General features: G+C 41.9%; 1 protein-coding gene across 6 annotated transcripts in view; it reads left to right on the top strand.

Annotated features, from left to right (window-relative positions):
* Positions 1 to 26963, top strand: part of dhrsx (dehydrogenase/reductase (SDR family) X-linked) — a 289036-nt gene that overhangs the window by 200568 nt on the left and 61505 nt on the right. For 4 of the 6 annotated variants that reach the window (XM_041199689.1, XM_041199686.1, XM_041199688.1 and 1 more), the window contains one exon: positions 3376 to 3583. In XM_041199689.1, the coding sequence (XP_041055623.1) occupies positions 3376 to 3583 (208 nt within the window). Of the gene's footprint in view, positions 1 to 710; positions 753 to 3375; positions 3584 to 26963 lie in introns of all 6 variants that reach the window. The other 2 variants (XM_041199685.1, XM_041199687.1) reach the window with 1 other exon arrangement.

Consider the following 26963-nt stretch of genomic DNA (forward strand, 5'->3'; position numbering starts at 1 on the left):
GCTAAGGGCTGGATTTTTGTGGAGGAGGTGGGAAGATCCAGTCCGGAAACTTCCCCACTCAGCAGACCCATCTCCTTAAAAAGAACCATATTGTTCCGGGGAGGTGGGGGTGGCATGTAACCGGGCCCTCCACCTCCAGAGGCAAGTCCAAGGCAGGCGGATGGTGAGGCCGGCAGGCTATAACACCCACCTCCATTTAATAGGACCTTGGCTCAGAGAGATGTAGAGATGAATGACAGGGCCTCAAGCCCTCACCCCATGCCCCCTGATAACCCCAATACCCTCTCATACCCTCCATGCCCCATGTATCCTCCATTGCCACTCACCCAGTATCCACTGTAGGATGACCTTAGGAACCATGTTTTTGAAATAGAAATGAAAGGAAAATACAGAGTTCTAAAACTCCCTTCATACTGCAAAAAACATTCATTCCAGCAAGTCATTCAAAAAAAAGTTAAATCCCCTCAAGTTTGGAAAAACAAACAACCATGCATTCAGTAACTACATCAAAGACAGATGGTCATTTAATAACCTCTTAAATCTGTCAATCAAAATATCTACACAGCCACCTTCTGAAATAAATGCTTCTGTTGCTTTTGAAACTCAGCTAATCATTCACAAAGGCCTAAATTGTAAAACAAACCATTACAAATACAAGCAATGAAGTCTATTGAAACTGCAAAAACAAATGGCTATGTTTTGTTTTCTAGGCTACATCAGATGGCCTGTCAATCAATGCAGTCCAGGAGCAGGTGCCTATTGTTTTTTTCTGAGTGAAAACTGTAATCCAGTATTTTCTTTCACATTTAAAGGGCTGTGGAGATGTAAATCACTTCAGATCATGACACCAGAGTTCCCAAATAATGTTCTTTATCAGCTTTGATAGCATACTAGTAATAATGCTTCTCAATACTTATAATGCATCACCTAACCATTGAGACTGGAAAGACTGATTTTATTTTGTATTTCCAAGCCTTCCATGAAAGAACTGCAGGAGCAGGTCGTTGTGTTTTTTTTTGGTTCCCTACTTAGGACTGGAGTTCCTCCATGGTTCATGATTCCACTGAGGTACCATGAGCTGCGTATACTTAAGGAAGGGGCCCAACTCCACAAAAATTGTAGAATGTTTGAATTGTTCACCCCATACAATGGAGCCGGCAAGGACAGGAGTGCTGCGTGTAGATGGATTACAAGCACCCTTATTCCGCACCAGCAAAAATTGCTAGAAATGGGAATGGGGGTGTGAATCCTGGAATTGGGTCCTGCTTGCCCTTTTTAAAGGGCTCCCGAGTTGGCCTGACTCAGCGGAAAATCCAGACCTAGAACTCGGTTTCTGATTTGCCACATTAATAAAAAGTTATGAGTGGATCTATTTGTGTTCGCATGAATGAGAGTGGAGCCATGTCCCGCTCTCATGAGTGCAAGCAAGCTCACTCTGAGTTCATTGAGCCCTTCAAATCTACTTGCACGCAAGTCATTTCTCTTTCACATTATATAAGCAAAGAAAAGAAAATAAAGGCCATCAGACCCATTGAGCCCATTCCATTCCCGTCAATGGGATAACCTCATATGCACCTCATAATATCTCCTGGAAAAGACAACATCCCCCAAAGAACTGTAGCCATTTCAGAGAAAATTTCAGGAAATTGCCCTCTGACTCACCAAAGCAATCCAGCCCAATAGACCCTGGCTGTACATCACAATCACAAGAAATTAGAAACTTACTATAAGTATCCTACTCTGTCCAGAACTTTACAAGTGCCTTCTTAAAGGATGTTAACAACTCTGTACTTGCTCTGTCACAGCAGCTTGTTCCAGAGAGTACTGACTCTCTGTGAAAGGAAATACTTTCTGTATCTAACTTTGTGGCCCCAAACCCTATCATCCCTATCTATTTCAAATAACATCTAATTGGACTGTATCCAACCCCTTTCTCATTTGAAAACTTCAATTATGTTCTGTCTATGCCCGAATTTTACATTGTATTATGCATAGAGTCATAGAGGTCTACAGCACAGAAGAAGGCCCTTTGGCCCATCGAGTCTGCGCCAGCCAAATGAGTACCTAACTATTCTAATCCCATTTTCCAGCACTAGGCCCATAGCCTTGTATGCCATGACATCACAAGTGCACATCCAAATACTTCTTAAATGTTTTGACCATTCGCTATTGAATTTCTCCAAAGTAACACCAATTCTTGGAGCCTGTTGGAGATTTGAGTTTCAGTATCCTCTGGTCTCTCACCTTTACACTATCACCAGAGTCTTAAAGTTCCTAGTCATGTGCAGAGATCGAAAGGATGGGGGTGAGATTCATCTTGGGCAATGTTGTAAAAATCAACAGCTCATTTTATACTCCTCCCTGCCATCTCGGCTGCCCTGTTTCAGGTATTTAATCAAAGGATAATTAGAATCCCCTATAATGATGCACTGTCATGCTACTCTTTTGATTTGTTCAGAGTTTCCCACCTTGCACTTGCTGTTGGTTCAGTGGCTTATTGTGTGTACCAAGAATCAACTTTGGACCAATCCTACGCTCTGCCTACTCCAACACCTCACTCCCTTGTGCTAACCAATACTATCCCCTTTTAATTGCAGTTTGATCCCTTTTTTAAACTTGTAAATAAGGGAACATTTTATTCTTGGTAATCCAACCTCTCCTTACAGTTTCCCATGTCACCCTTCAAATTTTTCCAATCAATCACTTTTATCCAGCTAGTTGGCAGAGATACCAATTTATTGAAGCCTTCTACGGAAGCACCAGGCTGTAATTCCAACATTTAATTTTAATACTCACACCATTAGGGTCCAAACATTTTAAGGATTCTTGCTGTCTTGATCCCTGTAGTTGAAATTCATTGAATTGTTACTACGGAATGACACACACAAGTGACAGTCTCCCCAAACTTCCTATCTGCTACAACATTCAAATTATTCTGTACAGTTCCCTTGCTCGCTTCTTTCATACCCTGGTATCTATCCCCCTCACCCTCGCTCATCAGAAAGCCCACTGAACAGTTCTATTTCTCTTTTGCACATGAGTGTGAAGACCTATAACATACAAAAAAGACACAGCAGGAAAGGACTAGCTGATCTATCATCTATGCCCTACACTCATGATAGCTGGAGCATCATGACTGGATATAACTTTATTGCTCCCCCTCCCCCCTAGCCATGTAATCTCCTGGGAGAGGCAAAAAAAAAAGAAAAGCCACAGACCAGGAAGGGAAACAAATACTCCTCTCCCCCTGCCACGTTGTGCTCCACCCCCACATACCAGAGGCCCCCCCTCAACCCAGTATCTATGAATGGGCCAACAATGACACTCTCAGGATTATACTTTTGTTACCCAAAAGGTTTCCGCTTTCAATTTCAGCGGCAGTGATGCTGGTGCCCCAGAGAAACACAGCAGACGGATTTGAAGAGCACTTTGGTGTGAACTACCTTGGACACTTCATGCTGACCCATCTTCTCCTGGATACGCTGAAGCAGTCAGGGAGCCATGACCTCAACAGTCGAATTGTCACTGTTTCTTCGGCCACTCACTACATCGGAGAGCTAAACCTCAACGACTTGCAAAGCAGGTAAGAATCTGATGCATTTGCATTCCTAGCTTCATCACTAACCTTATTTATTTGGAATGCAGCTCAACGGATGATTTAACAGGTGTATTTTTAAAAACCCGAACCCTCAAAATGGGAATCATTTCCTCAATGGAATGCGTAGTTTTGTATAGGTTAGCGAAAATCTGAGCTAGGCCATTCAGGGATGATGCCAGAAATCAGCTCTTCACACCAAGGGTAGTGGAAACCTGAAACTCTCTTCCCCAAAAAACTGTTGAGGCTGAATGCCAGTTGAAAATGTCAAAACCGGAAATGGTTGATTTTTGTTGGGCAAGAGTTACAGAATCAAGGTGAGTAGATGGAGTTAAAATATAGATCAGACATGATCTGGTAGAATGATGGAACAGGTTTGAGGGGCTGAATGACCTACTCCTGTTCCTATGTTCAGAAATGCATTTGTGAAGATTTCTTAAGGTCACTATTTCTAGCTCTAGGATGTCTTCATAAGTTTGCTAGAAAGAGCAAATGGAGAGGACAATGCAAATGCGTTTACAAAATTGCTACACAGGAATTCTTAATGTGACTGCAGAAGATTTTTACCAGCATGTTGTTTACCTGTTATAGATGGAACAGAGCAGCTGTAAAGCAGACTAGGGAGACATTTGGTGAATACAGATGAGTCAATATTTTATGCTTGCACTCACAAAACAACAATGCAGTTTTTGTCATGGTGCTGTGTGCAAGCTGTCTGTCATGTCCAAGTGGAGGATGACTTGACAACAAGAATGGAAGAGAAAGTAAAGCACGTGAAAAATAAATTATGCCATAATTTCCACCCACCCTTTGCGCCACTCACTTCTTTAATAAGGTGTAAGCTGGTTCCATTATGTTCCACTCAGGAGGTGTTAGCTCTCTTAGTGGTTGGTTCTTGCGTGTTGCCCTGTAGTTTTTACTGTATTCAAGTCACAGCACAAATAATCAGAGAGTCATTTGTGAGCTTTAGGGAACTGCAAATGCTTGTAGAATAACAATACCAATTTATCTCACTGTGAATATTTATACCACAATGATGCAATTGTGAAAGGGAAACTAATCTCCAGAACCCTTGAAGATAAAACAGAAGAACTTGCAGGAAAAGGGCATAAAGATCAGCAACTCCAGTGATGTTGGCAAACCAGCGTCATCTGTCCAGCTTCTCATCATACCTCTTAAACCTTCCCCTCTGCAGAAACATATCTATTTTGATTGCCCTTATTTAAACTGACCATACCATTGGGCTTTCTTGGTAAATCATTCCCTAACTGTATTGCCTTTTGTGCATAAAAAAAAAGTCCCATCATTGATCTCTGTGGCAGAATTTAGTTCACCCGCTGGGCGAGTTCGGAGATGGGTGTGATGCAGTGTGATCGGGCCGGAGGGTGGAAATCCCGTTGCCCTCCAGCCTCCCTCTGATCAAGTCCAGTGCAGGCAGGCTTGCACAAGTCCTACCCTCTCAGAGGCCAATCGAGGCCCTTAAGTTGGCCACTTAAAGGCCTCAATCTGCCTGGTGGGTTTGCCTGTGGCCTACCAGGGGGTGGTCCCTCGCTCATTCGCTCATGGGAACTCTGACTGAGGGATCCAGTATCAGGAAGGGGGGACCTGCAGGGAGCTATCCCCCTACCCTTGCTTCCGATCTCCCAGTCACCCCCACCTCGTTGGCGACTTCCACCCCACAACCTTTATCCACGCACACTTCTATCTGGGGATGCATCAGTGTTCTCATGGTAGGCCCCACTGTTGTACCAGCAATGGCCACCGCTCCTGGTAGCACTGCCAGCACTGGAAAGCTGCCAATCCCTGGCCAACAGCTTTCAAGGATGGGACTTCCCCCTTATTGGTGGCTTAATCAGATGGGAGCGACTGATTGGAATGAAATGTGTCGTGCCTTACAGAGAAAAGTGACACAGGACTCCAACCAGTTTTCCAACTGTTCGGTGAGCTTCCCTCGCCCATATTAAATTCCATCCCTGGTCCCTATTTTAAAATTTTCACCTTGGTTTTCAAATCCCTCCATGGCCTCAATCACTGTAGTCTTCCCCAGTCCTAGAACCCTGCAAGGTCTCTGGGTTTCTCCAATTCTGGCCTCTTGCACATCCCTGATTTTAAAATCTCCACCCTTGATGGCCTTGTCTTCAGCTCTCTACCTCTTTCTCCTCCATTAAGCTTTTGGTAATTGTCCTATCTGCTATTGTGGCTCGGTGTCAAATTTTCTTTGATAATGCTCCTGTGAAGCACCTTCACTATGTTAAAGGCATTATACAAATGCCAGCCATTGTTGTTGTTTGTAACCTTATTCCCCCTAGTACTCGAACCTCTTGATTATTTAAATCAGCATAGCCAATTCCATTCCAAGATAACTAGGTGACTTCAAAGTATCTTTTCAAAATAAAGTAGGCCCAACATCATGTTAGTTAATGGTTTATCTGAAAACCCTATCTTTGGCACTTACTGGCAGTTTTTAAAATAGGCAAATTTTGTCTTCTCTTGTGCCATTGCTTTCCTTGACAGTAAGTGCATGCATCTATATTCTCTACTCAGACTACTATAACTGGTAAGTAGCAGCAGACATCCATAAATTACTTCAGATTATAATTTAAAAGAAGATTGGCTGCTGTAACTAGTGTCTTACAAAGCTGTAAACGTGCTTCACATTCAAGATTGCTTTATAAATCCACAGGAACAACGCTGTTCTGATGTAGCCTGGTCTGCATCCCTCTTGTGCATTCCATCCCAGTAATACGTGATGTAAGACAGCTGTGGGCAGGAGCTATGGTGCCAGCTTTAAATCAGAATGAGATTCATACCCATTAACCCTCTCCCCACCATTTTTCATTTTAATTCAAGAACAAAATGATGCAAGTGCTGGAAATCGGCAGTTGAAACAGAAAATTCTGGAGATGCTCAGCAGCTCAGGAAGCCTCTGTGGAGAGAGAAATTGAGTTAACATTTCCAGATTGCTGCCCTTTCGTCAGAACTGAAAAACGTTAGAGATGCAGCGGGTTTTTAAGCTGGCACAGAGACATGAGCGACCAGATTAAAGGGAGGTCTTTGATAGGGTGGAAGGCAAGAGAGATTAAATAACAAGAGGGATGATATTGCAAGATAAAAGGAGACAAGTAGAGAAATAAAAAAAATGCTCTGGAGAAGGTATGATTGTCAATTGCAGAATCATTCATTACTAACAGCAGCAGCAATGAAAGCAATGGTTACAATAGTGATCTGCCTAAGGATAAGTCATGTATTCATTTCTCCACGGCTGCAATAGTTAACGATCTGAAATTGTTAAACTCAGTGTTGAGCCTGGAAGATTGTATGTAAAGTGTTCATTGAACAATGAGGTGTTGTTCCTCAACCTTTCTCACAACTTCACAGAATCATTGAATCATAGAATTGTTACAGTGCAGAGGAAGGCCATTGGCCATTGTATCTGCACAGCTGTCCGAATGAGCATTATAACTCAGTGCCGCTCTCCTCCCTTTTCCCCATAATCCAGCACACTGTTCTTATTTAAATAATCATCTCATGCCCTCTTGAATGCTTCGATTGAACCTGCTACCCCCACACTTCCAGGCAGTGCATTCTGGACCCGAACCACTCGCTGTGTGAAAAAGCTTTTTTTTCACCTCGCATTTGCTTCTTTTGCAAATCACTTTAAATCTGTGCCCCTCGTTCTCGATCTTTTTACGAGCGGAAACAGCTTCTCCCTATCTACTCGTTCAGGGGCAGAGAGGTCAGAGTGGGAGTGGGGCGGAAAACTAACATGAATAAAATGGATGAATTCATTTTGGAACCTAGTGTTCATCTTCAGGTGCAAAGGGCATGTGGTAGAAAATAAGCAAAAATAACATTAATAATTAAATCATATAATTTGTTACAAGGCGAAATTCAGGCACATCGAAATCATTGGAAATGAAGATCAAACACAGCTCAGCTGGTTTGTCAGGCCAGTTTTACATCAAGGCAACGGGCTGAAAATGCACATCATTAGTTACTATGCTACACTTTAGAATTTGGGACATTAGAAGACAGAACAACTATCATTGGGAGGCAGTAGCGCAGTAGGTATTGTCACTGGACTGTTACTCCAGATACCCTGGGTAATTCTCTGGGACCTGGGTTCAGATCCATGATGGTAGATGGTGAGATTTGAATTTAATGAAAAATCTGGAAGTAAAAGTCTAATGAAGAAACCATGAAACCATTGTCGGTTGTTGGGAAAACCCATCTGGTTCACTAATTTGCCATCTTTTACCTGGTCTGGCCTACAAGTGACCCTAGACAGCAGTGTGGTTGACTCTTAAATGCCCTCTGAAATGGCTTGGCAAGCCACTCAGTTCTGAAGCGCAATTAGGGGTGAGCAATAAACGCTGGTCTAGCCAGCGATGCCCACATTCCGTGAACGAATTTTTTTAAAAAGCAAGGGGTATTAGAATAGTACGGTGGTTTATCAAGAAAATACAGACTGTAGAAATATATTCAAGAAACAGTGAAATTGTTTTCTGGAGATGAAAGTGTAACAGGTGCAATGTGCGTACATTGCTTGTTTCAGCCAAACAAATAAGTGACAGCCATTCACTGATGCATGCCTTGATGAATCAGGGTCAAGCTGCCTGGTTTAAATTTCAAACAATGCTTGGCAGTTAACTGTCGGTCACCATCACTGGTGCATTCTCCATGGCAATGCCTCTACCAATCACAGTCCACTTGCCAACTAATCAGCACCCACTTCTCATACAGTATAAATTGTTGCTTTCCCTTTATGTTGGTATTCTTGAGAAGTGTCCTGGTGAGTGTAAGATGGAAAGCTTATACATGTCTATATTTTCAGCAATACTCAAGTTCTGTACTACCAAATGACTAAAATTTAAAAGAGAGAATATTTGCAGTTTCTGCTTTTATAAGGATATATCAAAAATGTACATGAAATAGTGCTTTCATGGAAGACTGTTATAGTTATTTTGACAATTATCTTAGCCCAAGGATCACATACCAAACAGAAGATTAGTGGATAAGGTTGATGAACATGGACAGCAATTTGCAAGAGTAATCTGTGACTAATAGGACCCGATGGGAATTGAAGGAAGTCACTGATTTAATAAATGCTGTCTAACTTAATACGAATAACCTACTTGATCATCCCACAGCCAACTGCCTGTATACTCCAAGTAAACCTAGCCAGAGTGTGAAGGTAAACTTGGAACAATTGGTCGAGCAATAAAACAACGATAGCAAAAGCTGGCTAGCAGACGAAGGACATCGTGTACAGAGGTTCTGGATTTGCTTTTCCATTCAAGACAACAGTTGTCAATAGTTCTTTTCAATTAGGGAATGGAGCCAATCTAATGACATTGAAAACTAACTTCGACATTCAAAGGCATCTGTTGATATTTTGGACCGGATTTTCATCTCCCAATGGAGGTGTGAATCAGGTCACAAAACACTGAACCTTGTATTTTTTTGCTGGAAAATATTTTTTCCTCTGCCTTCCTAACCCCACACCATTTTTGTGTGGCCTTCTCACAGGGCAGAAAGGTCTTGGCTGCAATGCACATGCAAGCACATGTGCACATGTACGTGCACGCACACATGCACACAGATTCTCACACACACACACACACACCTCTCTGAGTTTCCCATTATGAGGTCCACAGGAAAATTGAAAATCCTCCCGCACACTATTTTCATGTGCTGGTGCGAGCTTTGGAAGCCCTAAAAAATATGCACCTCCTTGGAGAGTTTGTGACCACTGGGAAAAGCCTGCTGAGGAGTCTGGATCATTGTGAAAGATTAAGGATAAAATGTTTTGACACCTTCACATTCATTATTAGATGCTATATTGTAATGTGAATATGTTTTTAATATAGCGATTCATTATAGGACACTGTCGTTCAACCATTACATTGACCACCATTGTGTAACTATTAACTTGCATTATAGTACTTTGTCCAATGGTGAAAGTGCCATAATGCATTCAAAAATGTAGATAATATGTTGGTAACTCTCCTTGTCATGTTTGGCCCTAGAATTTAAATGCACAGACTGCTTTTATTATGAAACAAACATCCCCTGATTTTGAAAAGTAAAAAAAAATTAGCACCTTCACCCCTCCATTGATTGATAAGGCAATCAGCCTTGAAATGGAGAGAACACATGTTCCTTCAGTTTCAGGCTCTTGCAGTTGCAATAATCATTTAAGAGTTGTGGCCATTTTGAGTACTTGGCTGAGTTCCAAAAACCAACAGGCCACTCAGTTCTGTTGACACAGATGTAAAGGAGAAATACTGACAGTAATAACATATTCAGCCGTTGATGTCATTTCAGAATACATGGTTGTTTGTTTACGCAGATTAATAGCCACTTAAAGTGTTACGTTTTTATCCAAAAGAAAATATTTTTTTTGCTGCATCAGTGACAGACCTTTGAATGTGTGTTTTATGTTGCATTGTCACAAGTTTCATTTTTTTGCATTTAATATAATTCCCATTGTTATTGCAAGGCCCCTTACTGTTCATAATGGATGATGGGTGAGTGACTATGGAGGGTACATGGGGACATGCAGGTGGCATGGGGGCTCTGAGTGGACATGGAAGTGACAGGGGGATCTGAGCGGGTATGGAGTTGGCATGCGTGATCTGAAGGGTGAATGAGGTGGCATAGGGGCTGTGCTGTGAGGAGTTGAATGGTGATGTTTAGGGGGCTAAGAGATGGGCTGCAGTTTTGGAGAACATAGATGGGCCTTCTAAACAACCCGCCTCTATGCCCGCACTCCTCCCGGACTCCATCACAGTTCGCAAACTGCACTGCGAACTCTAACCCTGTGTGAAAAAACAAAAACCCAAGGCAAAGTCACAAATGGGTCAGGTGTGCAGTTCGGAAGCCACAAAAGTGCACAAGTGGCATTTACCTGAACCTCTGTGCAAATCCGAGCCATTGTTTTTCTGGTTGGACTTTGAATTATGGTAAAAAAAACAATGATTCACAAGTATCTATATTTCTAATAGCATTTTCAATTAGGGTGCATATCAATACCTGTACTGGGAAGAAAATGAATTAATAACATCCTTCAGTTATAGGTCAAGGGTCATTCTTTTAAAATTCATTAAAATTCATTTTTCCATTTTCTCACCTCCTCTCTGCTGGGATAAGGTTTCAATGGCCTAGGTCCCCTTCCATACTTTAACCCAAATAGTCACGTTCTTGACGTAATAGCCCATATAATGAGGGTCAGCAGGTTTTTTGTCATAGTTTACTGTAATTAAGGCCGATATGTCTTCCATTAACATACACTTAGCATCATACAATGTTACATCACAAAAGGAGGCCATTCAGCCAGTCGAACCTGTGCCGGCTCTTTTGAAGAGCAGTCCAGTTAGTCCCGCTGCTCCTATTCTTTCCCCATCCCCTGCAATATTTTCTCCTTCAAGTATTTATCCAATTCTCTTTTTAAGGCTACTGTTGATCTGCATCCATCACCCTATCAAGCAGTGCCTTCCAAATCCTAACCTTTTCTTGCGTGAGAAAGCTTTTCCTAATTTCACCTCTGGTCCTTTTGCTAATCACCTTAAATCTGTGCCCTCTGGTTATTGACCGTTCAGCCATTAGTAACAGCTTTGCTTTATTCAATCCTGAACGATTACTTAAATGTTCAGGTGTCGGAGGTGGGAGCACTGGCTGCGTATTTTGAGGCCTATTCAAAAATCAAGTCTGGGCAGACCTCGCTCCCCACCCCAGAAAACATGGCACACAGAAATCAGCACCATGGGGCAGAACTTGACCCATGTCGAGCGGGCTCGGCACCCATGGCTGGGGCCAGAAGGCGATTTCATGCTGGCGGGCCGATTAAGGCCCACCCAGAATGAAACATGAGCTTCAGCGCTCAGCGCTGGCCTGTGCGAGCCGGGTGAGCACGATCTTCGCACATGCGCGTGCGTGAGTGCTCCATAATCTCCCTGAGGCGCAGACGTGTTACTAATTAAGTTTTAAAATTTTTATTTTGTTTTTACTTGCTTTTAGAATCTCATCCCGCCCGTGGGCGGGCAGCAAAAAATTTAAGTTAATTGACTGTCTAATGGCCTTAACGGGCATTTTACCTGTCGATGGGTGCGCTGCCGACTCCGGCGCCAGCGTGCGCCAACTGGACTATCACGCAGCTGCACGTTGACGCCAGCACACCTGGCCGACATCAACGCACATCATTTCATGCTCGAGCTGGTTGGGCGCGTGCCCAGCCTGCCAGGCTAAACATTTTTCCTTGGACTCGAACTCAAGTTCTGTCGAAGGGTCATGAGGACTCGAAACGTCAACTCTTTTCTTCTCCGCCCATGCTGCCAGACCTGCTGAGTTTTTCTCCAGGTAATTCTGTTTTTGTTTTGGATTTCCAGCATCCGCAGTTTTTTTGTTTTTATATTTAAACATTTTGCCCATGGTTTCTCCTGGAACCTCAGCCAAGTGATTATTCATCCTTTCTGAACAGTGGGGAATGCCACATCTGAGCCTAAATTTAAAACAAATTCACATTCTTCCTCCTGAAAAAGGCTGATTTACATTTAGAACAATTGTTATGTTCGCACTCTGGTACCTCATCCAAGTGGCTGTTCTTCACCTCTGAAGTCCATCCTATCTTTATCAGCTGTTCACACATTTGCATGTTCCAACAACAATAGCGATCGGAGAGGTCAACCAGATTGTTTCTTTCCCCCCACTACTCCCTAGCTCAAAGACTCGTCTCGTCTGTTGTCTCTGTACTGCCGTGCCAGCTGAGGTTAGTGAATTAACCACAGACTGTGGATAAATCATGGGCCCTAATGCATTTACCAACTCAGTCACCATTCAGCTCTTTCAAAATACATTTTTTTGAACAAGTATGGTTCCCACAACTTATAGCAGGGGTGTTAATGTTAACATGATTTGTCCACTATAGACATTGAAATCAAAAAGCAAAGTAACCAACATATTTTTAAAGAAAATTAATGCCCACTTAAGGACCTCAACCTGTCATTACTGATATTCACTCAGTGGAGGGCAGGGGACTTACCATCCAGGAAACCCAAAAACCGTATAGGGGTAGATTGCGGGCTTCCGAGCGGAGTGACCTTGTTCAAAGGCACTCAGTGCCTGATCAAGGTAAAGGGCGTCGGGAAGGGGGGGACCCACTGAGAGTCACCCTCCTGCCCTTGCTGCCAAGCTCTTCCCTATTGCAATTCCCAGCCCCCTGCCATGGTGCCTGGTTCCATCAGCAATCCTAGGCATTGGGTGGGTGCATTACTGGCAGCAGCCACCACCTCGCTGGTGGCCCTGCCAACCAATGAAGAGCTGCCGAGTTCTGCCCCAGGGTCCTTGACCCCAGGGAAGGCCTGCCACTGCCCGGTTAAGTGCCTGATTGGCACTTACTTTAGCGGGTCTTCCTCAAAAAAGGTAACACAGGGCTCTGGCCAGTTCTCCAGCCAATGCTATCCCTCCATTAAATAATGCCCTTTGAGCATACCTATATTGCAGCACAGTCCATCAGATCCTCTTCGTTGGGTAGAAATGTCTGTCTGAAAAGTGTCAGGAAGGTATAATAATTCTCATAACGTTATTGGAATTTATTGTAAAATAGTGGTATCTGTGACTGTCTGTGTGTGTGTATGTGAGAGGCTTAATTGGATTAAAGGCAGTTGGTCTGATGGCTTTGATGTGGTAGAAGGTGAGCTAGGATTGAAACATTAAGTAGGTAAACATAGGTGTCAAGGGAAATATTTGCATTTTCAAATAAACTAGACTTGATTGTTTTCAAAGGAGGGGTGAAATGTGTCACCCAGCCAGGTGAAGTTTAGAAGCAGTGTGTTTATTTTTCCTAAAAATTACTGGTAAAACATAGTAATATGGGAGATTTTTACTATCAGAAAGATAGACCCAAAGACAATGGATATTTGCATTAAAAGGGGAAAATATGTATAAAGGAGCAAAGGCTGTGTGTAAGGGCAGGCATTTTAACAAATGTGAAAAGCCTTCAGCATCTATGCTTCAAGCTGCTATCTTCAAAGAACTGAAGTTAAGAAAACTCACTTTGAATTCGACTGCTTCAGTGTATTGTGTGTCACCTTGCCTGGGTCTTTTAAAATCAATGTGTCTTACTGTTGCTTTAACAAAAGTGTAATTGGGAGTTATATTGATTAGAGGATTTAGAAGTTATCATAGTAGTAATTTGTAGGTCTATGTAAGTGCTTAAAAATCATTTTTCTTGTCAAATGTTTAATCTAGTTTTATAAAAACCTATAAGACTTGGTGGTCTTATTTCTACTGAATTCAAGGCATACATCCCTAAATTCATACAAATTGTAAAACAAGTTGTGACAGTTGTTTCAAGTTTCCCTTTGGGATTTTAACAACTTAGCATTTACCATCTGCTGTGCCATAACATAGTTGGGGGCTCTTTGTGGGATATATTTGAAATTCCTTGATTGGTTTGGAGTTGGTGAATCTTAAAGTTACAAGTATGAGAAACACTTTGAATTCAAGAGTTGATATGAGGTTTTTTTTGAAGTGGCAATATGGCTTTGGTAGTTCTCAGACTTGTCTGGGAGTTGAAAGTTATAACTTTCACTGGTTTACAAAAGGTAACTAAAGCTATGTTAATGGAATTGGCAGATAAATTACAACTGGGGTTACCTGCAGGGGCTAAGAAATCAGATATAATTGAAGGTATAGTACAGCACTTAAAGTTGAAAGTAATACCTGACACTAGTGAGTCACAGCTGGAGATAGTGAGACTTCAGTTAGAAACGAAAATGCTTGAATCTGAACAAGCAAAGGAACTGAGAAAACTTGAATTGTAGGGAAATGAAAAGGAAAAAGAGTTGGAAATTAAAAAAAAACTGGAGCTAGAGGCTGCAGAAAAAGATAGGGCAGTTCAAAGGGAGCAGGCGGAAAGGCAGAAGAAAGAAAGGAAGCTGGAACTGGAATTCCAGGCAAGAGAGAAGGATAAAGAAAGAGAGGCAAGGGAAAGAGAGAAGGAAAGAGAAAGGGCACACCAGCTTAAAAGGCTGGAAATTAAAAGGTATCTCAAATTCCGAGGAAAGTTCTGATGAGGAAAAAACCATTAACCTAAAACCCAGTGGGGAGATGTTTAAATTTGTACAAGCTGTTCCAAAGTTTGAGGAAAGAGATGTGAAAGCATTCTTTATTTCATTTGAGAAGATAGCTAAACAAATGAAATGGCCAAAGGAAAATTGGACATTGTTGTTACAATCCAGGTTAGTGGGTAGAGCACATGAGATTTTTATGCATCACTGTCAGAAGAAATGTTGGTGAACTATGATGTGGTGATAAAGGCTGTTTTGGATGCATATGAGTTGGTTCCTAACGCATCCAGGCAGAAATGAGGGAACAGCCTGGGCAAACTTATATTGAATTTGAAAGAGTAAAACAAAGTAATTTTGACCAGTGGATACAGGCATTAAAGATAGAGACAACATATGTAGCTCTTAGAGAAGTAATTATTTTGGAAGAATTTAAAGATTCAATTCCTCCGGTACTGAGAACTTGTATGGAGGAACAAAGGGTTCAAACGGTAGGACAAACAGCAGAGATAGCTGATGGTTATGAGTTAGTTCACAGAGCTAAACCTTTTCTTGTCACCCTTTTCAATAAGCAAAGCATAGAAAGTGGGAAGGTGAAAGGAGGGTGGGCAGTCAGGGAAGAGGAGTAGTTGGAAATTGGCAGGAAGTTTTTCCTCAACAAAAAGGAAGGTTCTGAGGATAGAAGTGACATTTGAAAATTGAGCTGTTTTCATTGTATTAAAGTCAGACATATGAAATCTGTGTGCTGGAAATTGTAGGGAAGATCTGTTGGACTTATAGGGGTGCAGAAAAGTTCTGGAAGTAAAAGTGTTGTGGGTTCTGAGGTTCAGGGACAGGAAAACCCAGTGGTTTGTGTACAGGGAAAACAGGGAAAATAAGTGATATGTAAAGAAGTGGGAATGTGTTCACAATTTACCCAACAGAATCCGGAAGAGCAGGTTGCAGACATGTTTAAAGATTTTGTGCATGAAGGGAAAGTCTTTCCATGTGTACAGGGTGGAGTAGGTAAAGATATTAACGTTTTAAGAGACACAGGCTTGTCAATCCTTAATGTTGTGGGATAGTGACATTTGTTGTTCAGAGGGAGTATTGCAAGAGCAGGTGATAACAAGTGGGGTTCATGAAGATGCTAAACCTATTCCATTGTGGAAGGTAAATTTGAAGAATAAGTGGAAAACAGGGGAGGTGATTGTTGGAGTAGTGGAAAAAATGCTCATTGCAGGGGTTAAATTTATTCTGGGTAATAATATAGCTGGATCACAAATGTGGGTGATGCCTGTGGTAGTTGAGAAGCCTGTTGAAGTGTTTTCAACAGAGGTGTTGCAGAGAGAGCATCTTTGATTGTTTCTAGGTTGTGTGATAATGAGATCACAGGCTATAGGTTGAAACAAGAAGAACAGGAAGTTCAAAGGTAGGGAGAAGGTGTGGAAATCCAATTAACTGACACTGTGTTTGATAGCATTGTTCATGAAGAAAGACTGGAAGACAATTCAGCTGAAGTGTTTAACTCAAGGAGGTCAGTGGAGTTACAGAAAAAAGGATTTGCAAATGCAACATTTATATCAAGAGCTTACTCAGTAACAGAGGCAAAACGTATTCTAGAATGTTATTACCTTAAGAGTAATGTTTTAATGAGAAAATAGAGGCCTTATCATGTTTCAGCAAATGAAAGCTGGAGGGAAGTGCATCAGATTGTACTACCATTTGGATATAGAAATGAGAACCTGAGGATAATTCATGGAATTCCAATGGGGGGAAATTTTGGAATTAGAAAGACGAAGATTCTAAACATTTTTTTGGCCTGGGATGTAGTCAAATTCTGCAGAACATGTCACACATGTCAGGTGATAGAGAAACCACAAGTAGAGATTAATTTAATTTAATTCAATTTCCAGCATTTCAAGAACCTTTTACTGGGGTTGTGATTGATTGTGTAGGACCCCTCACCAAGACTAAAAGTGGGAACTAGTACTTACTGACAATAATGGATGTATCTACCAGGTTTCTTGAAGCAAGATCTTTGAGAAATATTACAACAAAGAAAATTGTGGAAGAATTAACTAAATGTTTTGCAAGTTATGGTTTACTTAAAGAAATACAATCAGATACAGGTTCAAATTGCATGTCATAGTGTTTAAGTAAGTAATGAACAGTGTGGGGATAAAACAATTTAAGTCAACAGCTTACCATCCTGAATCAAAAGGAGCTTTAGAAAGATGGCATCAAACTCTAAAAACTATGATGAGGGAGTTTAGTCAGAATTATCCACAGAATTGGGATAGGAGAATTCCATTCTTGTTATTTACTATTAGGGACGCTCCTAATGCATTGACTGGTTTTAGTCCTTTTGAACTAGTTTATGGTCATGAAGTAAGGGGACCAATGAAATTGATTCATTAGAAATTGGTGGGTCAAAATTCAGAAACTAATGCCCTAGATTATGTATCAAATTTCAGAGAGAGATTGAACAGAGCATATGAGTTGGCTAGGGATCGTTTTAAAGATATCACAGCAAGTGATGAAAATGAAAGCAGACAGGAAAACAACAGCCCATAGTTTTGTTGCTGGGGAGAAAGTGCTAGTTCTGATACCAGTTCTGGGTGACTCATTAAAGGCAAGGCTTAGTGGGCCTTACAAGATTGAAATGAAATTGAGTGAAGTAAATTGTTTAATAAATACTCCAGATAGGAGGAAGAAGCAGAGGATGTGTCATGTAAATATGTTTAAAAAGTACTTTGACAGGGAAGAGGACCAAAAGGAGGTATTAGTGGTGTTAGATAATGAGAAAGAAGTAGAAATGCAGGATTTTGGAATTGATTTTCCTCTAATGAAATTGGATAATGAGGGTTACTTGAAAATTTAAATGTAACATTGAGTTACCTTCCAGACAAGTGTCAAGGTGATTTGGAAAAGCTATTGCAGTCACACAAAGATATTTGTGGAAATAAGCTGGGAAGGACAAATTTGGCTATACATGATGTATGTGTAGAAGTTTCATCTTCGCTAAGACAACATCCTTATAGATTAAATCAAAGTTATCATAAGTACAGAAAGAAATTGAATTCATGCTTCAAAATATAATTGAGTCTAGTTGCATTAACTGGAGTTCACCTGTTGTGCTGGTACTGAAACAAGATGGAACACAAAGACTGTATGTGGATAATCAAAAGTTGAATGCAGTGATAAAAGCAGATTCATATTCTATAGCATGGTTGGAACTTTGCCTTGAGAAAGTGGGACAATCAAAATTTATCACAAAGATTGACTTGCTTCAAGGATATTGGCAAGTACCACTATCAGAGAGAGCAAAGGAGATATTGTTTTTTGTGATACCAGATGGACTATATCAGTTTAAGGTCTTGCCCTTTGGTATAAAAAATGCACCTGCAACATTTCAAAGACTGACAAATAAAGTAATTGCAGATCTGAGCAATTGTGCTGTTTATATTGATGACTTGATAGTTTTCAGTCAGACATGGGAGGAGCATTTCCAACATCTGGAAGTATTATTTACTCGGTTACAAGAAGCTAATTTGGTGGTGAACTTAGCTAAAAATGAATTTGCAAAAGAGCAAGGTACATATCTAGGCCATACCATTAGTCATGGTAAGGTGAGATGAGAGATGTGAAAGTCAAGGCTATAGTGGATTTTCCCAAAACAAGTAGTTTTGAGATTTCTTGGGTGGGTTTTATTGGAAATTTGTACCAAATTTGAGCAGTGTGGTTGCTCCACTGACTGAACTATTAAAAAAGAACAAGATGTTTCAATGGATGCCGGAGTGTCTGAAGGCATTTGATGGTTTGAAAACTGTATTGGCTACAGCACCAGTCTTGACAGTACCCAATTACACAAAGCAAATTAAGTTGGCCGTTGATGCAGGTGACATCGGCACTGGGGCCATAATGTTACAAGAAGGTGAAAATGGCATTGAAAAAGCGATAGGGTATTTTTCACGGAAGTTGAATGTGCGACAGAGAAGATATTCAACAATTGAAAAGGAGACTTTGAGTTTGGTGTTAGCATTGCAGCATTTTGAGATTCATGTTGCAAACAATTCGCCAGATGCAATTGTTTATACAGACCACAATCCTTTCAAGTTTCTGGACAAATTTTGAGACAGAAGTGCAAGGCTATTCAAATGGAGTTTATTACTGCAACCATTTAATCCACAGATTATACATGTAGTGGCACGAGGAAATCTGATTGCAGAAGCATTATCAAGAGTTTGAATCTTAAAGGGAAAATTGGATATTTAAAACCTGGACACTGAACTGAAATGATTTCTGTTGATACGAAGGATTTGTGTATATATTGCTATGTTAATGTATGCATCTGGTAATGTTACAGTGTAAGTATATAGATAAGTATAAGATGGGTTAATAAAAATGAAGCCATCTTTTAAAATTATGACGGTTCATTTTTTAATAAGGAGGGGGATGCCAGTAAGATATAATAATTCTTATAATGTTATTAGAACTTATTGTATAAAGTGGTATCTGTGTCTGTCTGTGTGAGACTTAATTGAATTAAAGGTAGCTGGTCTGAAAGCTTTGATGTGATAGAAGATGAGCTAGGTTTGAAATGTTAAGTAGGTAAACATAGGTATCAAGGGGACGTTTGCATTTTTAAATAAACAAGCATAAATTGTTTTCAAAGGATGGGTGAAATGTGTCTCGTAGCCAGGTGAAGTTTATTTACTCGACAGTGTACACTGGGCAGAATCTTGCGCTCATTGGGCGGGCTCAGCAGAGATGGGTTGGAGCTGTCGGGAAGCCGACCACCGCCCGCGATCGGGGCCGGACCATGATTTCACACTGGTGGGCCAATTAAGACCCACCCAAGTGTGAAATGCGTACTTCAGCACTAGTGCTGCCTGTGTGGGGGAGGAGGGTGAGAGTGCAAGTTCACTGGAAAAGCTCCTGAGGCACAGAGCTGTGTCAGGGAGATGATGATAGTAAAATAAATAATTTTAAGGTGTTAAAATACATGTTCCCTCATGTGACTGTCACATGAGCAGGGACATGTTAGAAATCAGTATGAAAATTTATTTTTTTTTATGACGGAGTGGAACCTGATCCCGCCCTTGGATGAGGTTTTGCAAAAAATGCAAAGGCCGCTTGGCCTTTTCGCCTGCTCTCCAACCAAATGGTTGAACAGGCAGCAAAAAATTAAATTCAATTACATTGTTAATGGCCTTAATAGGCCCTTTAATTGTTGGTGGGCATGCTGCCATCTCCCATGTATGTCCGCCGACCGAAATATCACGTGACTGCGTGATGACGTATGGATGCTCGCCCGATGTCATCGCACGTCATTTTACACACATTCAGGCTGGGCGCGCGCCTGCCTGACGAGCTGAAAATTCTGGCCAGTGTGTTTATTTTTCACAAAGACTACTGCTGAAACTTAGTAGTATGAAAGATTTTTACTATCAGAGAGGTAAAGTCCAAAGACATAGTGAAACAATGGTTGCATTCAAACGGGAAAATATGTGTAAAAGAACGAAAGCTGTGTGTAAGCTATATGTAATTTTAAGATCTACAAGTGTGGAAAGCCTTCAGCACCTATGCTTCAAGCTGCTGTCTTCAAAGAACTGAAATTAAGAGAACTCACTTTGAATTCGTCCGGTTCAGGGTATTGTGTGTCACCTTGCCTGGGTATTTTAAAAGCAATGTGTCTTACTGTTGCTTTAATGAAAGTGTAACTGGGAGTTAGATTGATTAGGGGATTTAGAAGTTATCATAGTAATAATTTATAGATCTACGCATGTGCTTAAAAATCATTTTTCTTCTTAATAAATGTTTAATCTAGTTTTGTAAAAACCTATAAGTCTTGGTGGTCTTACTACTACTGAATTCAAGGCACGCATCTCGAAATTTATACAAATTGCAAAACAAGTTGTGGCAGTTGTTTCAAGTTTCCCTTTGGGGTTTGAATAAATCAACATTTACCATCGGCTGTGCCATAACAAAAGCTTATACTTGTTGAGTATAAATATAGATCTCAAAACTGAGTCCTGGAGGGATATTGAAGGAATGCTTATTGGTACCATTGAGTGCAGTCTGCAATGAACTGTGATTTAATATTGAACAAAATGTCCTTTCTATACCTTTCTAAGTGCTGTTTATAGTTCTCTGTGGTTTTCAATGATGCCTGAAGGATTCTTCTGGTAATTGAACAAGCAAGTCACAGCACGATCCATTCAATACCTTCCATTTGCCATGATTGCGCATAACTGCCAGGCATTGAGCCATCCATATAATTAAAAGTCAGTTGTGCATGGGGCACATAGATCATCCTTTGCACTGGAAAGTTTCAGGTATACAAAGTGTGCCAAATTCACAGATGATTGACTCAATTATTGCATTCATTAAAAAAAAGAGCAAAGGCCACAAACATTCTCTCTTCACTGAATAATACCATTGCCTGAAATATTACTGAGCAGCTAAACAGGTAAGAAATATTGCCAATGTAGAACCAACGGGCAACAATTAAACAACTTTATGACAATCAGTGAAAATTACTGAAAATATTTTTGATTAGGTTTCCAGCTACCGTCTTTGCTTCTGAGTGGCGGTTGTAGTACTAAATCAAAAGATTTTAGGGAGGAAATTCCACACATAAATGCCATCCTTTTCAAAAAAATCTGCATTGCTTTTGAAAGTTTTGGGATAATGTATCTTCTGAGAAGGCCTGACCTTGTTTTAGAAGCCTGGTGTTTGAGTTTTAGTTGTTTGCTGGGTACTGACTTCTTCTGCTCAGCTTCCTGGTCCTGCTTTTTCCTCCTGCATATGCAGACACTAACAATTGTATTTATTTCTGCCCTTTTTTTTATGAACTCGATCTGATAACGCAAGTGGATCCTCTGTCCCCATACCCTAAGCGTATCTGACGCAGCCTCACATTGTCCTTTTCACACCCCTCCAGTTTTTATAGAGTGAGAAATAATTAGTTTCAACCGGTGTGCTTTTGAATATCGCTTTGTGCCTTGCACCTCACGTGCCAACACTTGATTCAGTCCAAGTAAAATACCACAGGCGACCTCTGAGGCAACAGGGGTGAAATTGGTCTTTGCCAGCAGCACGAAACAAGCTTATAGCGAATCGGCAGCTGATTTTTCACCACGGCCATCTTCTTTCCGTCAAAGTGCACTGAACAATGGTTCAAACTATTTGGAGATGCATTGTCACTTTTACTTGGCTTTTACTTAGGCTCCTTCGAGAGCAACTTCCAAACCCGTGCCCTCTACCACCTAGGTGGACAAGGGCAGCAAGGTGCACGGGAGCACAACGTCTGCACGTTTCCCTCCAAGTCACAGACCATCCTGATTTGGAACAGTATTGCCATTGCTTCAGTGTCGCTCGGTCAGAATCCTGGAACGGCCTGCCTTAACAGCACTGTGAGTGTCCCTGCACCAGGTAGATTGCAGCAGTTTAAGAAGGTGGCTCATCACCACCTTCTCAAGGACTATCAGTGATGAGCAAACTCACATCCCACGAAAGAATTAAAAAAAGACAACCTTGATTCCAGCAGCCTGAAAACTCAGGGCAGAGAAAGAATTTGGGCTTTAGGAGGGACGCAAAAGAAATACAGAAGACCAAAGTTCAAAAGTAATATTGTTAAAACGGAGGGAAACAAGAAAGGTTGCCTCAAGTTTTAAACAATTTGTTTAGTTACTGTAAAATATAGATTGATGTTTCGCCTGCTATCAATGGTAGGGGTGCTTTGAATTTTCCTAAATTGATTGCTCACAAAAACGTAGCATCTACATGCGAAACAGGACTAGCTTTTTAAATAAAAAACAAAAACAAAAATACCTGGAAAAACTCAGCAGGTCTGGCAGCATCTGCAGAGAGGAACACAGTTAACGTTTCGAGTCCGAATGACCCTTCAACAGAACTAAGTAAAAATAGAAGAGAGGTGAAATATAAGCTGGTTTAAGGGGGGGTGGGACAAGTAGAGCTGGATAGAGGGCAAGTGATAGGTAGAGGTAACCAAAAGATGTCACTGACAAAAGGACAAAGAGGTGTTGAAGGTGGTGATGTTATCTAAGGAATGTGCTAATTAAGGGTAGAAAGCAGGACAAGCAAGATACAGATAGCCCTACTGGGGGTGGGGTGAAGGAATCAAAAAAGGCTAAAAGATAAAGATAAAACAATGGATGGAAATGCATTTAAAAATAATGGAAGTAGGTGGGAATAGAAAAATATCTATAAAATATTGGAAAAAAAGGGGGGGAATCGGAAAGGGGGTGGGGATGGAGGAGAGAGTTCATGATCTAAAATTGTTGAACTCAATATTCAGTTCGGAAGGCTGTAAAGTGCCTAGTCGAAAGATGAGGTGCTGTTCCTCCAGTTTGCGTTGAGCTTCACTGGAACAATGCAGCAAGCCAAGGACGGACATGTGGGCAAGAGAGCAGGGTGGAGTTTTGAAATGGCAAGCAACAGGGAGGTAATGCTTGCGGACAGACCGAAGGTGTTCTGCAAAGCGGTCACCCAGTCCGCATTTGGTCTCTCCAATGTAGAGGAAACCGCATTGGGAGCAATGAATGCAGTAGCCTAAATTGAGGGAAGTGCAAGTAAAATGCTGCTTCACTTGAAAGGAGTGTTTGGGCCCTTGAACGGTGAGGAGAGGGGAAGTAAAGGGGCAGGTGTTGTACCTTCTGCGGTTGCATGGGAAAGTGCCGTGGGGGGTAGTTGAAGTGTAGGGGGTGATGGAGCAGTGGACCAGGGTGTCCCGGAGGGAACGATCCCTGTGGAATGCTGCCACGGGGGTGAAGGGAAGATGTGTTTGATGGTGGCATCATGCTGGAGTTGGCGGAAATGACGGAGGATGATCCTTTGAATGCAGAGGCTGGTGGGGTGATAAGTGAGGACAAGGGGGACCCTATCATGTTTCTGGAAGGGAGAAGAAGGTGTGAGGGCAGATGCGCGGGAGATGGGCCGGACACGGTTGAGGGCCCTGTCAACCACCGTGGGTGGAAAACCTCGGTTAAGGAAGAAGGAAGACATGTCAGAGGAACAGTTTTTGAAAATCGCATCATCAGAACAGATGCGACGGAGGGGAAGGAACTGAGAGAATGGGATGGAGTCCTTACAGGAAGCGGGGTGTGAGGAGCTGTAGTCGAGGTAGCTGTCGGAGTCGGTAGGCTTGTAAAGGATATTGGTGGACAGTCTATCACCAGAAATTGAGACAGAAAGGTCAAGGCTTTTTAAATGTTCATTCATGGTTTGCATGAGTTGAAATGGCTTGCTTTGTGCCCCTTTAGCCTAATATTTTTCCAACCGTGTTGCGTTAAGGGACATAACATCTTTTGAATAAGGAAGGAACTTACCTCGTTAATAGCTGACATTGCTGAAGAAAACCGTGAATGCTCAGTGGACATTCAAAACAACACACACACATGTGTTTCAGTGGCTCAAAGGAAATCAGTCCTGCTGACAATAATAAAATTCTGCTGCTTGTTGAATGAGACGGAATGTATTTAATAAAGTTGCACTTCGGAAACTAAAGAGATCTCTTTTAACTACTAGCTTGGGAGGTCTGATGTGAGATGAGGTGGGTAGTCTCATTTCAATTCCTACTGGATATGGACCTTAGCACTAAACTGCTCCAGATGTGGCATTGTTTGGCAGGCTGGCTCAATAGGTACCTCAATAGCCCGCACTCCAAGGCTTCAGCGCATAATCTAGGTTGGCTGCTTTCGTGCTGTGCTGCATTGTTTAAGGTGCATTCTTCAGATGAGATGTCAAACTGCTACCCCATCTGCACAGGTTCTATCGGATCTGAAAGATCCCATGGTGTAATTCAAAAGGAGAGTGAAGATCTTCTCGAGTCCTTTCCAACATCCTTCCTTCAACCAAAATGGCCAAAAAGAGGATTAACTGGCCATTCATCTCATTGCTATTTGAAGGATTCTGCTATGTGCCAATCACATAACAGCATCTGCATTTCAAAAATTGTACAACAAGATCTGAAGTGCTTGTGGCCTCTTGCAAGTCATTTCTGGCGCAGAAGGAAGCCATTCAGCCGTCATTCTTTAGAATGAAGCCTACTGAACTATTTACTGTCAGTCCTGTATCCCACTCTGTCCCCGTAGTCCTGCAAGTGCTCATCCATGTGATAAGGCACGAGATTAATGCCCAGTCCTTTTAAATTTTAAATCTCCCCCAGGAGGCTGGTGGGGAAAATAATGTAGACGACGATACTCTTCAAGGCATAGTGAACACAAAATGCTTCCCAAAAGCCTGTTGGGAGCGGTTGAAGGGGAAATGTTTAATTGTCTGGAATTGGAGCTACAATCTTTTAAAACAATTTTAAAAGAAGTGTCTAGTGAGATAGTTGATGCATTGGTTTTAGTATTCCAAAACTTCCCTAGATACGGGGAAGGTCCCATTAGATTGGAAGTAAGCAAATGTAGCTCCATTATTCAAAAATGGAGGGAGACAGTAAGTGGGAAACTATAGGCCAGTTAGCTTAACATCTATTGTAGGTAAAATGTTAGAAGCTATTATTATTGAAGTTACAGCAGGGCACTTGGATAAGCTCAAGGTCATCAGGCAGGGTTTTGTCAATGGGAAATTGTGCTTAACTAACATTGGAGTTCTTTGAGGAAGTAACATGTGCTGTGGATAAAGGGGAACCGGTGAATGCACTGTACATAGATTTCCAGAAGGCATTTGACAAGGTGCCACTCCAAGGTTATTGCGGAAAATAAAAGCCCATGGTATAGGGTGTAACATGTTGGAATGGATAGAAGATTGTGTGGCTGACAGGAAGCAGAAAGTAGGCATAAATGGGTCTTTTTCAGGTTCGCAAGATGTAATGAGTGGTGTGCCACAGGGATCAGTGCTGGGATCTCAGCTGTTTACAATTTATATAAGTGACTTGGATGAAGGAATTGCCAATTTTTCTGATGAAACAAAGATAGGTAGGGAAGCAAGTTGTGAAGAGGACATAAGGAGGCTACAAAAAGATAGATAGGTTAAGTGAATGGGCACAAAGATCTGGCAGATGTGGGAAAATGTGAAATTGCCCATTTTGGCAGGTAGAATAAAGAGAAGCATGTTATCTAAATTGTGAGAGATTGCAGAGCTCTGAGGTGCAGAGAGATCTGGGTGTCTTAGTGCATGAATCACAAAAGGCTAGTATGGAAGTACAGTAAGTAATTAGGAAAGCTAACAGAATGTTATCATTAATTGCGAGGGGAATTGAATTCAAAAGGAGGGAGGTTATACTTCAGTTGTACAGGGCACTAGTGAGACCACATTTGGAGTACTGTATACAGTATTGGTCACCTTATTTAAGGAAGGATGTAAATGCATTGGAAGCAGTTCAGTGAAGGTCCCGGCCATATCCCCTGACCTTGCCCTCTCCGATGCTGAACGTTCAGTGCTCAGCAAAGGACTTAGTTTCATATCCCTGCGCCCTCATCTCAATGAATATCGGGCTCGGCATGATGCTGAACTCTTCTACCGCTGCCTGCGTCTCCGTGCTCACTTCTTTGGGCAGGAGTCCTCTCCCCATTCAACGGATCCTTTTACCTGCCTCCAATATTCTCCCTCTACCTAGACCCCTCCTTCTGGATTCTTACCTTCTCTCGATCTTTTCATTGAGAACTGTCGGCATGACATTAGTCGTCTCAATTTCTCTGCTCCTCTCACCCGCTCTAACCCATCTCTCTCTGAAATTGCTGTACTCCGTTCTCTCAGGTCCAACCCTGACATTGTCATCAAACCTGCTGACAAGGGTGCTGCTGTTGTTGTCTGGCACACTGACCTCTACCTCGCAGAGGCTGAGCGTCAACTCACAGACACTTCCTCCTACCTACCCTGGACCATGACCCCACAACTGAACATCAAGCCATTGTTTCCAGGACTGTTACTGACCTCATCTCCTTTGGAGATCTTCCTTCCACAGCTTCCAACCTCAGTCTCCCAACCTCAGATGACCCGCTTCTACCTCCTACCCAAAATCCACAAACAGGACTGTCCCGGCAGACCGATCATGTCAGCCTGTTCCTGCCCCACGGAAATCTTTTGTTGCTATCTTGATTCCATTCTCTCTGCCCTTGTCCAATCCCTTCCAACCTACATCCATGATTCCCCTGACACCCTACATCATATCAACAATTTCCAGTTCCCTGGCCCCAACTGCCTCCTCTTCACCATGGACGTCCAATCCCTGTACAACTCCATCCCCCACCGGGATGGTCTGATGGCTCTCCGCTTCTTCCTTGAACAGAGGCCCGAACAATCCCCATCCATCACTACTCTCCTCCGTCTGGCTGAACTTGTTCTCA

The sequence above is a fragment of the Carcharodon carcharias genome, chromosome 11 (genome assembly GCF_017639515.1).
Source record: "Carcharodon carcharias isolate sCarCar2 chromosome 11, sCarCar2.pri, whole genome shotgun sequence".
NCBI lineage: Eukaryota > Metazoa > Chordata > Chondrichthyes > Lamniformes > Lamnidae > Carcharodon > Carcharodon carcharias.